General features: G+C 44.8%; 1 protein-coding gene across 1 annotated transcript; it reads left to right on the top strand.

Moving 5' to 3' along the window:
* Positions 1 to 5469: 5469 nt before the first annotated feature.
* LOC101732649 (extended synaptotagmin-1) lies at positions 5470 to 11569 on the top strand. The gene is made up of 16 exons (XM_004914160.4): positions 5470 to 6572; positions 6833 to 6874; positions 7021 to 7155; positions 7254 to 7327; positions 7414 to 7483; positions 7562 to 7651; positions 7794 to 7849; positions 8252 to 8372; positions 8509 to 8670; positions 8760 to 8891; positions 8988 to 9077; positions 9167 to 9271; positions 9401 to 9472; positions 9950 to 10036; positions 10154 to 10300; positions 10551 to 11569. The coding sequence occupies exons 1-16, from the start codon at positions 6300 to 6302 to the stop codon at positions 10584 to 10586; spliced, it is 1692 nt and encodes a 563-aa protein (XP_004914217.2). The 5' UTR covers positions 5470 to 6299; the 3' UTR covers positions 10587 to 11569.
* The last annotated feature ends 1141 nt before the right edge of the window (positions 11570 to 12710 follow it).

The raw sequence follows: 12710 nt of genomic DNA, 5'->3' as shown, positions 1-12710 counted from the left end.
GGATTGAAAGTTGGTGGATGACTGACCCAGACAGTTGGGAAACACAAAGAGCCTCAGGCCAAAATAGGGAAGATATGCAGCGTAGAACAACATTGATTAAGGGTCCAACCCCCTTGTCGTGCTCTAATGATGCATGCAATCCACTAATTTTGACCATTAAACAAGCTAAGCCCAGTGATGAAGGATATTATGGGATAGGCATAACTGTAAAAGGTCAGGACCCCATGAGATTAATATATCTGAAGGTGACATCCTCAGAGGATCAAACTCAAATGGACAACCCAACTGAACTTAGCCAAAGTCCAACGTCACCAGTCCAGACCATACATGTTAAAAATGTTACATTTGAAGAATCCTATGCCATAGAAACAGGGTTTCCTGAGGGAAACGAGTGGGCACAAATGGATTCTTTACACTGCAAGGGAACAAAACAAGCATGATTGCGTTACCTGCGCGGCAGCCAGGCCAAGCTTAGGTACAGTGCCTTTTCCATTAAACCCTCACACGGACCCACTGGGATTTCAATGTATCTTGAGGTTGTATACCCAAAGGGACCCCAAAATCTGTACCACCATTTCATTATTATATCCCTCTAGTCCCCTATTTGATATACCACCTTCAGCTGTAGTACATGCCGGGAATTACACATGCTTTGTAAAAACAGGAACGGGCCTTAACTTACAAGAACTACCCCTTTCATTTCCCTCCCAAACAATCACCATAGATAAAACAAATACTGACTACTTACCACAATGGTTTGATAACCACAAGTATACCAGGTCAGACATTTGGTGGTTGTGTGGAGACATGCAGATATGAATGCGACTTCCCACGCTGGGTTGGAAGTTGCTGTTTGGTTCAGCTAATATTATCCTTCTACTCCTTTTCTCTACAATCTTCTTTATAGATATCACAGTCAGCACTGTGTATGGGGGCACTTTCTATGGGGGGGGCAAGGTCTTTGGGGGGGTACTGTCTATGGGGGCACTGTGTATGGGGCAATTGGCACTGTATGGAGGCGATTGGGGCACTTTCTATGGGGGCAAGGTCTTTGGGGGGCACTGTGTATGGGGCAATTGGGGGCACTGTATATGGGGGTACTGTCTATGGGGCAATTGTATGGGGGGCCGTGGCCAGCATAGCGTTAGGGGGCACTGTGGTAATACTTTTTATGTCTGTGTGTCCTGTACTGATGAGATATGTAGGATAGTGGGTTCCTCATGGTGAGGGGGTTGGGGAATGCCCTGCCGGGGGATGTTGGGTAGGGGGTTCCTCATGGTGAGGGGGTTGGGGAATGCCCTGCCGGGGGATGTTGGGTAGGGGGTTCCTCATGGTGAGGGGGTTGGGGGATGTTGGGTAGGGGGTTCCTCATGGTGAGGGGGTTGGGGAATGCCCTGCCGGGGGATGTTGGGTAGGGGGTTCCTCATGGTGAGGGGGTTGGGGAATGCCCTGCCGGGGGATGTTGGGTTGGGGGTTCCTCATGGTGAGGGGGTTGGGGAATGCCCTGCTGGGGGATGTTGGGTAGGGGGTTCCTCACGGTGAGGGGTTGGGGGATGTTGGGTAGGGGGTTCCCCACAATAAAAAATTACAATCAATTTCAGTTACAGTTAGTCACATACATTTTTATTTTTTTGGCAACTAAAAAGTGTTTACCATATATTATAATAATTAAACAAGCTGTAGGCAAAGGCTTGCTTTCTGTAATACCCTAGCCCTGCTCTACATATGCTTCCAATGTTTTCTGTAGCTTTAGTAAAGGTTTTACTATCTACTCAATAGGATTTGGTTCGGGATTCGGCAGAATACAAAAAAAGTGGATTCAGTGCATCCCTAATAATTACCCCTTATTGGGGGCAGAACAGTCCTATTGGGTTTATTTAATGGTTAAATGATTCCCTTTTCTCTGTAATAATAAAACAGTACCTGTACTTGATCCCAACTAAGATATAATTACCCCTTATTGGGGGCAGAACAGCCCTATTGGGTTTATTTAATGGTTAAATGATTCCCTTTTCTCTGTAATAATAAAACAGTACCTGTACTTGATCCCAACTAAGATATAATTACCCCTTATTGGGGGCAGAACAGCCCTATTGGGTTTATTTAATGGTTAAATGATTCCCTTTTCTCTGTAATAATAAAACAGTACCTGTACTTGATCCCAACTAAGATATAATTACCCCTTATTGGGGGCAGAACAGCCCTATTGGGTTTATTTAATGGTTAAATGATTCCCTTTTCTCTGTAATAATAAAACAGTACCTGTACTTGATCCCAACTAAGATATAATTACCCCTTATTGGGGGCAGAACAGTCCTATTGGGTTTATTTAATGGTTAAATGATTCCCTTTTCTCTGTAATAATAAAACAGTACCTGTACTTGATCCCAACTAAGATATAATTACCCCTTATTGGGGGCAGAACAGCCCTATTGGGTTTATTTAATGGTTAAATGATTCCCTTTTCTCTGTAATAATAAAACAGTACCTGTACTTGATCCCAACTAAGATATAATTACCCCTTATTGGAGGCAAAACAATCCTATTATGTTTAATTAATGTTTAAATGATTTTTTAGTATGGAGATCCAAATTATGGAGAGACCCCTTATCCAGAACCCCAGGTCCAGAGAATTCTGGATAACAGGTCCCATACCTGTACCTCAATAAATGCTTTTTCCATCAATGGAATGAACAGTGCGCCCCTATATCTGCCTAACCAGGGCTGTTGGAATTAGCAAAGAGCAAATTTGTCCAATTTTGCTCTAAAAACATTTTTGTGAAAATTTGAGAGATGGTGAAACTTTGTGAAACGCATAAAAGTCCATTTTCCCTACAGAGAGTGGGGTGCGCAGCCGAGCGCTTAATGTATGAACACAATGGGGGGGAGTTAGATTTGTTGGATTTTGCACCATATTCACAAACCTCTCTCTCTCCCTAACCTTCAGCGAATTATTCTTTTAGATGACATTTTACTGACATTTTTTCAAATCTGTCTTTAGCTCCTCCTCCTAGACCAGAGAGAGAGTCAGGTGACTCTCAGCTGTAAATTCCTTGCCCCTATGAAGTCCCATATGGGAGAACAAATCGCTTTAGCACCTAAAATGTCAGATAATTTCTCATCTTTAAGCAAAAACTAGCAAAATAGTGCAGGGATAAACATATATGTTGGCAGCTTTTGACTACTTATATATATAGAAAGACACAAAATACACTTGTTATATTGTATTTTAAAATACCTGTGTTTATTGTATTCAGGTATACAGAAACTGTGCTTGTTCCCTGCCCATAGGCTGCTAATGCTCATAAATAAACTAATGAGCCCCCGATACTGCACCTAAATGTAAGGTAAATGGAGATTGGATGAAGCAATGCAGCCGAGTACTGGGGTAGGAGTTACACTGAACTTTACTCCATTTTAAAAATGTGAAAAATGTTGATTTTCTTCTCCGTATTTGTTAATTAAACAGCATATTCATGAATGTGTCTTACTCCAAAAAATAAAAAGTTCTTGTTGATAAATTTTTAGCTATACCTGCTATCCCACAGCCCCAGTCCCTTCCCAGAGGCTATTATCCCCCTACTGCTACTATAGGCACCATCTCTCCCTACTATACCTGCTATCCCACAGCCCCAGTCCCTTCCCAGAGGCTATTATCCCCCCACTGCTACTATAGGCACCATCTCTCCCTACTATACCTGCTATCCCACAGCCCCAGTCCCTTCCCAGAGGCTATTATCCCCCTACTGCTACTATAGGCACCATCTCTCCCTACTATACCTGCTATCCCACAGCCCCAGTCCCTTCCCAGAGGCTATTATCCCCCCACTGCTACTATAGGCACCATCTCTCCCTACTATACCTGCTATCCCACAGCCCCAGTCCCTTCCCAGAGACTATTATCCCCCCACTGCTACTATAGGCACCATCTCTCCCTACTATACCTGCTATCCCACAGCCCCAGTCCCTTCCCAGAGGCTATTATCCCCCCACTGCTACTATAGGCACCATCTCTCCCTACTATACCTGCTATCCCACAGCCCCAGTCCCTTCCCAGAGGCTATTATCCCCCCACTGCTACTATAGTTACCATCTCTCCCTACTATACCTGCTATCCCACAGCCCCAGTCCCTTCCCAGGGGCTATTATCCCACTGCTACTATAGGCACCATCTCTCCCTACTATACCTGCTATCCCACAGCCCCAGTCCCTTCCCAGAGGCTATTATCCCCCCACTGCTACTATAGGCACCATCTCTCCCTACTATACCTGCTATCCCACAGCCCCAGTCCCTTCCCAGAGGCTATTATCCCCCCACTGCTACTATAGGCACCATCTCTCCCTACTATACCTGCTATCCCACAGCCCCAGTCCCTTCCCAGAGGCTATTATCCCCCCACTGCTACTATAGGCACCATCTCTCCCTACTATACCTGCTATCCCACAGCCCCAGTCCCTTCCCAGAGGCTATTATCCCACTGCTACTATAGGCACCATCTCTCCCTACTATACCTGCTATCCCACAGCCCCAGTCCCTTCCCAGAGGCTATTATCCCACTGCTACTATAGGCACCATCTCTCCCTACTATACCTGCTATCTCAGGGGTTTGATTCCTTCAAGGTGGGAGCCAATGCTGTATCAGTTCATGTTACTAATAGTAGAATGTAGCCCAGAGAACTTACTTAGTAGCCCAAGAGTATCCCCTGATGAAGTGGGAGAGGAAAGGGATCCTCGCGGGGGGGGGTGGGAAGAAATGAAAATAAAAGATTTATTTCTGGGCCCAAAGCAGATTGTTATTTGCTGCAGCCCCGCCCTGTGATTAATGTATCCTACTGTACAGCGCTGCGTACATAAGTAGCGCTTTATAAATAAAGATATACATACATACAGAGCGGGAACAGCGAGGCTTTATTCCTGTATTTTGTATTTCAGGGGAAATAACCTACAGACTGTGTCATGGGTAATATCCGGTACCCCCCCTGCCCCCCAGGAAATCCCACCCCCTGTCATTCCTAATGAGCCTATAGTACTGCACTGCTACACTTATTTACTCAATTGTCAGGGTTTTTTACCACAGAAAAGTAGGTGTCGGGCCACTTGCTCATCACTTAAGGAGGGGCCCTTACTGCTCTCTCACAGCTGGGGGGGGCCTGTACTTAATTAGATTAGCTGCCCCCCTGCTGTCAGAGAGCTGCAGACTTGGGTAGGGAGGGGAGGAGCTCTGGCTGCATGTTCTTTCCCCTACACAACTTTCCCTACTGCTCATTGGTCACTGAAGTTTAAGTACCGGTAGAGCTGCACAGGGATTGGATGGGTGAAGTTTTAACTTCCCCTCCAGCCCATCCAATCCCCATGCGGCTTTACTGGGACTTAAATGCCTGCAACCAATAAGCAGTACAGACAGCTGAGTAGGGGAAAGAACCTGCAGCCCCTGAGCCCCTCCCTACCCAAGTCTGCAGCTCTCTGACAGCAGGGGGGCCGCTAATCCCCGTATTACAGTACAGCTGGGCCCCCCTTAACACCGAAAACCCACCAGTCACAGTGTCTTTCTGAAAAAGTGGCGTTGACTAATCGTCACACATGTAAACAGTGGAATTGGTTGCGACACCGCGTATCTCAACCTACGGCGGCTAAATCACTGCAATTGGTTACTACAACTACATTTCTGAATGTCGCGGCAACTAATCGCCCCATGTGTCTTCGCAATTACTGTGACCCCTTCGGCAAGACTGTAATAGGCTCAAGATGTTTTTTTCAACAATGAGTTTTTTTTTTATTGAGAGCAATTGAACAGAAGGTAACGATACATTACTGTAACAGAAGAACAGGAAAAGGAAACGTGCATCTGTCTGTGTTAATGAGCAATTTCCCAACATGAGTTGTAGTGTCAGTGTCTATTGGGCGGCAATGTTTGGGGTATCATTGCCCAGGGGGGATCTTTCCCTATGTGCGTACTGAAATCGATATAATAAATGTGGCAGGTTTAACCAGGGCTACCAGACTTACTTGCACCCAGACCTTTATTTTTCATATTTATTTTATAGGGGGCGCCATTCTGCATCATCCCCAAACACCCCCAAATCTTTTAGCTTTTTTCTTATAAGGACCCTGATAAACAGAGGAAGAGGCATTGTGATGTCATCACTTGTACTTGCTCATCTTAGCCACAATCACATGTAACCCATGGCAACACCATTGTGATGTCATAAAGATAAACACAGCTTTAGCAGCTGTCAGTCTGTAGTCATTTCAAGTTTTAGCAGTTGAGGAGGAAGGAGCTCGCTCCCGAATCCTTACAATGCTACTTTTAATTATTATTGTATTTGTACTTTTACTCTTTTTTTCTCTTTTTTCACTGATCATGTCTGATGAAACGCAGTCTTTAGGTTTTTCTTTTACAAAATGTATCCTGTTCGTGTTATTGGGATTTTCTGGAGGATACTCAGGCCTGAGATTTGCTTATATAGCTGTGGGATTAGTGATGTGGTACTGGTACCGAAAGCCCAAAGCCCAGGCCCCAGCAATAAAGACTGAGGATAAAGCCAAGGAACAGGCAAAGGCCCCACAGAAGGTAAGGCCCCCCATTACTGATAGCGTTTCATTAATAAAACAGGGGCCACTAGTAATGAATTCTTTAGTTAAGGGGCAGTTTATCTCAAACTCAACTTTTACTATGTAATAGAATGTCCCATTCCTAGCAACCTGTCAATTGGTCTGTGTCTCAGATATCAGGGGCACAACAAGGGGAAGTTTTTATACAGTGAAAATGTGACTTTCTAAGTGCAATAATGGAACGCGGACACTAATATTCTTCTCTCTCTGAATCTGCAGGTCCAAGACGACCAATTTGAAAGAGTGACGTGCCTGACAGTGGTAAGTGCTATACTTCATACTGTTCCACTGGGTGCTCCCACGTGGGCACTGTGTGTGGCTGGGTATGTGGGGGGGCATTTGGGTGCCATTAGTTTGAGAGCTGAATTCCTGCCTTACACTAACGCCTTATTTTCTTCCCCCGGCAGTTTATGGAGAATATGTGGCCTTACCTTCGCCAGTACTTGGTGAAATTTCTGAAGCAGAAGATTCAGCCCAAACTGCGTTCCCGCTCCAAATATCTGAGGCACTGTTCCTTTATGGATATTGATTTGGGCACAAAGGTAAGTATCCCCTGCCTGTATTTAGATTCTCTCTCCAACTTATCTTGCTTAGAGATCTCCCACCAAACCCATTCTAACCCCCCCATGTAACTGTTCAGCCCCCACAGGTGAATCATATGAGAGTCCAATCAGATCTAGAGAAGAAGCAGATTATTGTGGATCTCAAAATCAGGTAAATGTTGTCTCTTTCCCAGCCTGTGTATAACCCTCTCTTTAATATTCCTTCCCAGTCACTGACCATTTGCCCCTTATTTATAGTTATGATGCCCCAGTGAAGGTGAATATTGGATTCTTTGAAAGGCATGTAGCCACAGTGAATTCCATAAAGGTAAGTGACCCTGCTTGTCTGTGCCTATGTTCCCTGTTTCTCTGGAACATATAATCATTGTCATTTCTCCTCTGACAGCTTGAGGGAACATTCCGGATCATTCTTGCCCCGCTGATGGGAAACGCGCCCTTAGTTGGGGCAATGACCTTCTATTTCCCTCAACGACCGGTAAGTCAGCAATGTATGGAGCTGGTTAGTGCCGAAGAGGGCAAATCTATATAAAATAAGTTACTGTATTTAGAGGTTATATTTTGGGATGTACCATTTTGGTCTGTTCTAACCCACTAACTAAGATCTCCCTTTATGGCAGGAGTTGCAACTAGAATGGACAGGATTCACCCGCCTGCTCAGTATTCCTGGTGTTCAGTAAGTGGTGCCCCCTTGGCTGTACTTATATACTGGCCCTCTGCCCGTCCTTTCCCAGCTATCCCTCTTGGACTTCCCCATTATTTCTCTAAATGTCTTTATTACCAATGTCATGGCCCACTATCCCTCTCTTATTCTCTTCCCAACTCTTATTTAGTCGTTCCTGGTAGGTTTAAGAGCTTAATTTCCAGTTTTAAATTGGCAGTTTGGCTCTACTAAAGAGTGCAATTGTATTCTCTGCACTAGTCATTCGGCCCCCCTGGACCCCCTCTGGCATAGGGATAGGAAAGCACTGGGGGCGAGGGGGGGGGCGGCATCACAGAAGCCGCCTCAGGGCAGCTGGATATTTCCCTTCTTTTGTACATTGATGTCCCTTATTAATCTCCTTCTCTCCTCCTATAGGAGACTGACGCAGAAAATGGTGGTGGATAAAATTGCAACATTCTTGGTTTCCCCGAAACACATAACGAAGCGCATAACATCGAAATTTGATGTGACTGAGCTGCACTTTAAAGAGCGCAAGGTAAGGGCCACTAATTCTCTCTCAGGTCTGTGCGCCTGTTTCCCCTTCTGTTCCTCTGTACATAGAAAGTCTATGGGGATCTGACTCCTCCCACTGGGTTTATATTCCGTACTCTGACATTTTGTTTTGCTTGCAGAACGCACTTCGTATCCACGTATTAGGAGCTAAGAATCTTGTCGCCAAGGACTTTATCACGAAGAAATCGGATCCTTTTGTCGTTATACGTGGAGGAGGCAAAACATTCAAAACGAGTGTGATCTCTAAGACCCTGAACCCGCGGTGGAACCAGATATTCGAGGTATCAAACTGGAGTCATTTAAGTGTCTATGCCTCGTGCAGTAGATCCCTCCTCAGATAATGTAACCTCATTGTGTGTTTTATCCACAGATATTATTCTCGGAATTACCAGGGCAGGAGATAGTATTTGAGGTTTTTGACAGAGATGAAGCGAGAGATGAGCCACTGGGCAGCTGTAAGATTGCTGTTTCCCAGGTCCTAGAGAGGAAATGCATCAATAAGGTGAGTGTACCCGGGCCCCTCCCATGCTGATGCACTGTAATAATCACTGATTTCCCACCGATCCCATGTAACTTACGGTTCTCTCTCCCCCTGCAGTGGTTCCGGTTGGAGAAAGTGCAGTCTGGGGAGCTCCATATCAAGGTGGAAACTCTCAGACTCCTTTCAGACCCTGCCCAGCTGGATAAGGTAAAGTCTATGTTCCGTTATTCTGGCTGCTTGGGGAAAAGTTGGGGCCTTTTGCCCTTTGCTGTAAATCTAATTTAATTGTTTTTCAGGTGTTACAACTGAACGAGCAAATTCAGCCTCCCAAGAGTGAGGAGTTGTCATCGGCCGTACTCTACACCATTATCCAAAAAGGCAGGGGTCTGCCGGTGATAAGGGTAAGTAAGAAGTGATGCCTCTCTCTTGGGCACATAATAGCTGTAAAGCTTCTTGCTTTAATCTCCCATTCTTGAGTTCCATTCCATGTATTTTACACTTTATTAATCTCATCTGTTCTTCTCCAACAGCCGAAGAAAAGCAATTTGAACCCGTTGGCCAAACTGCAGGTCACTGTCGGAGATACAGTAAAGAAGAAAGGGGTGAGTACAGACATTACTGTGTCCAACAACAAAATGTCAATGTCTCAGGTGTTTTTGCTTCAGGTCATAATGTGGGAGGGCGGGGGAATTAATTAGGACTTAGCGCTTTCTGCATTATATAACGAGTAACGCAGGAACATATATCCCAGTGCCAATCTCAAAACTGACTGGACTGGGATATACAAAAATACACAAATCTCTTATTACAACACCAGTAAGGGTAAAGACTCACTGAGCTACTAATAGCAGCTACTTTTTCACTGCTACTAAGCTCCAAAAAATACTTTACCATAGACAATACTGAGAATTGCCTCTGCTAAACACACATAGAGACAATTATCAGTAAAATCAGCATTGTCTATTTTAGTAGCCGTGACAAATAGCTGCTACTAGTAACTCTGTGTGTCTTCACCCCAATAATGAGCAGGTACATCTCTTTAGATCCAGTTCTCATTTAGAATCTCTGTTCTGTTCCAGGGCAAAAAGAATAACGGAGAGCCAGAATTTAAGAAGAGGATGCAGTTCTTAATAAAGGACCCACTTGGTGAGAAAATGAAGCTAAAGGTGAGTATAAATGTCCTTCCCTTATTGGACCCTTCACTCCTGTAGATCTAGATTGGGGGCTGCCTTTGTGCCGGTTCTCCTTCCTTTCTGGGCCACTTACAAGCGCTGTTTTCACAGGTACTAAATGAGGACAATAAAATTCTGGGAAGTCTCTCTGTGCCCCTGTCGAACATCATGGCTGCCAAGGACATGACCATTGAGGAATGGTTCCCCCTGAAGTCCAAAGCAAAGAACAGTGAGGTTCTACTGAAGCTGCAGCTGAGGGTAAGTGACAAGGGGTTTAGTGGCTTTAGCATCTGTGCTAGACTATTTTAAATAAGGTTCTAGATAATTTCTAACATTCTGCCCTGGGTCTGTGATATTGCAGGAAGTACATAATACTAATTAGGGCTCATTACATGGGATTATACCATAGAGAGGAGGAGGAGATGTAGCATAAGATTACATTACAGCACATGGGAAAGTGTCTTTTTCTTTTCACAAATCCATCACTATTTCTCATTTCTTCCTTCAGATTTTGGCCCCTCGCACTTTTGGTGTGAAGCCATAGAACCAGAAAGACCAAAATCGCCAATCCCTGATTGTTCTGTGCCGGACACTGCAGCGACCAACAGGCAAGTCACGATCAGCTTGGTTGCTATGAGCAAGTAGACCTGGCACAAACACAGGGCACTGAGGAGGATGAAGGAGGAGGAAGAGGAGGATTTAATACCAATATAAAGCTTTGAAGCCAAATATTCTGGTTCACAAGGTATGATGCTCAGCTGAAGACAAATTGGGGATAAAGGGACCCTCCCTAGCCTTTTGGTAAAGGAGGGTCGGAAGACCGTTGCCCCTGATGTGCCATTGGGGATAAAGGGACCCTCCCTAGCCTTTTGGCAAAGGAGCGTCTGAAGACCGTTGCCGCTGATGTGCCATTGGGGATAAAGGGACCCTCCCTAGCCTTTTGGCAAAGGAGCGTCTGAAGAACGTTGCCGCTGATGTGCCATTGGGGATAAAGGGACCCTCCCTAGCCTTTTGGCAAAGGAGCGTCTGAAGAACGTTGCCGCTGATGTGCCATTGGGGATAAAGGGACCCTCCCTAGCCTTTTGGCAAAGGAGCGTCTGAAGACCGTTGCCGCTGATGTGCCATTGGGGATAAAGGGACCCTCCCTAGCCTTTTGGCAAAGGAGCGTCTGAAGACCGTTGCCGCTGATGTGCCATTGGGGATAAAGGGACCCTCCCTAGCCTTTTGGCAAAGGAGCGTCTGAAGACCGTTGCCGCTGATGTGCCATTGGGGATAAAGGGACCCTCCCTAGCCTTTTGGCAAAGGAGCGTCTGAAGACCGTTGCCGCTGATGTGCCATTGGGGATAAAGGGACCCTCCCTAGCCTTTTGGCAAAGGGGGGTCTGAAGACCGTTGGCCCTGATGTGCCCTCTAGTTGGGGATAAAGGGACCCTCCCTAGCCTTGCGGTGAAGGAGGGTCTGAAGACACTTTTTAAAAATATGTCATTGCCAGATAAATAACCACAATAAAATCGCTTCTTAATTCAGACAAGTTGCCTTTTTGTGAATCAGTCGTTAATTCTACAAGTATAAGAAGTGATAATATTTCTAACACATGCTATAAATAACACTCGTGTTTTCGGCCTTTATTGAATCGGCCCCTTAGTTACTATGTGAGGAGAATGGGGCCACAGAAAATAGCCAGGAGGGCCGGGCCCGGGGCCTTGTGTTTGACATATGAGGCTTCATGGGGACCCAAGGGGGGAAGATTTGGCTAAAAAATGACTCCAGTTAGAAACAGCCTGGATTTTTAAACTAAATACATGATACGTTTATATGTACCCAGTTGTATGATGATACTTCCTGAATTTTCAGATTCCCATATAATAATGGGGATTTTTTGATGATCGTATTATGATGACATTTTTTGCTTCTCTTAATTGTCATTTACTTGTAATTAACTGCTCTGCCGCGTCCCCTCTCTGACTGACACTGTATCAGTTCATGGATACACACACACTGGGGATTTGGCTTTTTCCTAAATTGCTTTTTGTACATCAAACAGAGCTTTTCCTACTATTCCCATACACGCTGGGGCATTAGGGGCAGATTTATTACAGAAAAATTCACCCCCTTTCTATTAATGTCTGTGGGATTTTTAAAAGCCCATTTATCATTGGGTGAGGGTTAGAGTTCTACATTTCGTAAATGCACTTTCAAAAATCCCATAGGAATAAATAGAAAGTGGGTGAATTTTTCTTTAGTGAGCTCTAATGTCATATTTTGATCTGCCCCTTAGTCTCTCTCACAGGCCTCTATATACAGTATTATCAGGAGCTCATTTCCCCCTGTATTTTACAATACATTCTTGGCATTTAGGGGAGTATTATACCCACCCAAACCAGTGGAGATGCCAATGGGTTCTCTAAGCCCCGTCCCCATAATGCTGATTATCTATTCCCCTGTAGCAATTATACTGGCACATCTGGGGTTAAAATTCTCATTATCTGTTTTAGTCAGTGATTTATACTGGCACATCTTGGGTTAAAATGGCCATGATCTATTTTATTTAGTCATTACACTGGCTCATTTGGTGTTAAAATGCAGACCACCAGTAGTAATTACACTGGCGCATCAGGGGTTAAAATCTGCCACATTCAATTGTGAACATTTCTGGCCATTAAAGCACT

Source organism: Xenopus tropicalis, chromosome 4 (assembly GCF_000004195.4).
Source record: "Xenopus tropicalis strain Nigerian chromosome 4, UCB_Xtro_10.0, whole genome shotgun sequence".
Classification (NCBI taxonomy): Eukaryota; Metazoa; Chordata; class Amphibia; order Anura; family Pipidae; genus Xenopus; species Xenopus tropicalis.
This window is presented reverse-complemented; position numbering and strand designations above follow the sequence as displayed.

Bases quoted from the DNA above. Each gene is read 5' to 3' on its own strand.
- LOC101732649 (XM_004914160.4), top strand. From the start codon at position 6,300: ATGCTACTTTTAATTATTATTGTATTTGTACTTTTACTCTTTTTTTCT. The intron at 7,850-8,251 runs GTAAGTGGTGCC...CTCCTCCTATAG, and splicing joins CTCAGTATTCCTGGTGTTCA to GAGACTGACGCAGAAAATGG. The intron at 8,892-8,987 runs GTGAGTGTACCC...CTCCCCCTGCAG, and splicing joins AGAGGAAATGCATCAATAAG to TGGTTCCGGTTGGAGAAAGT.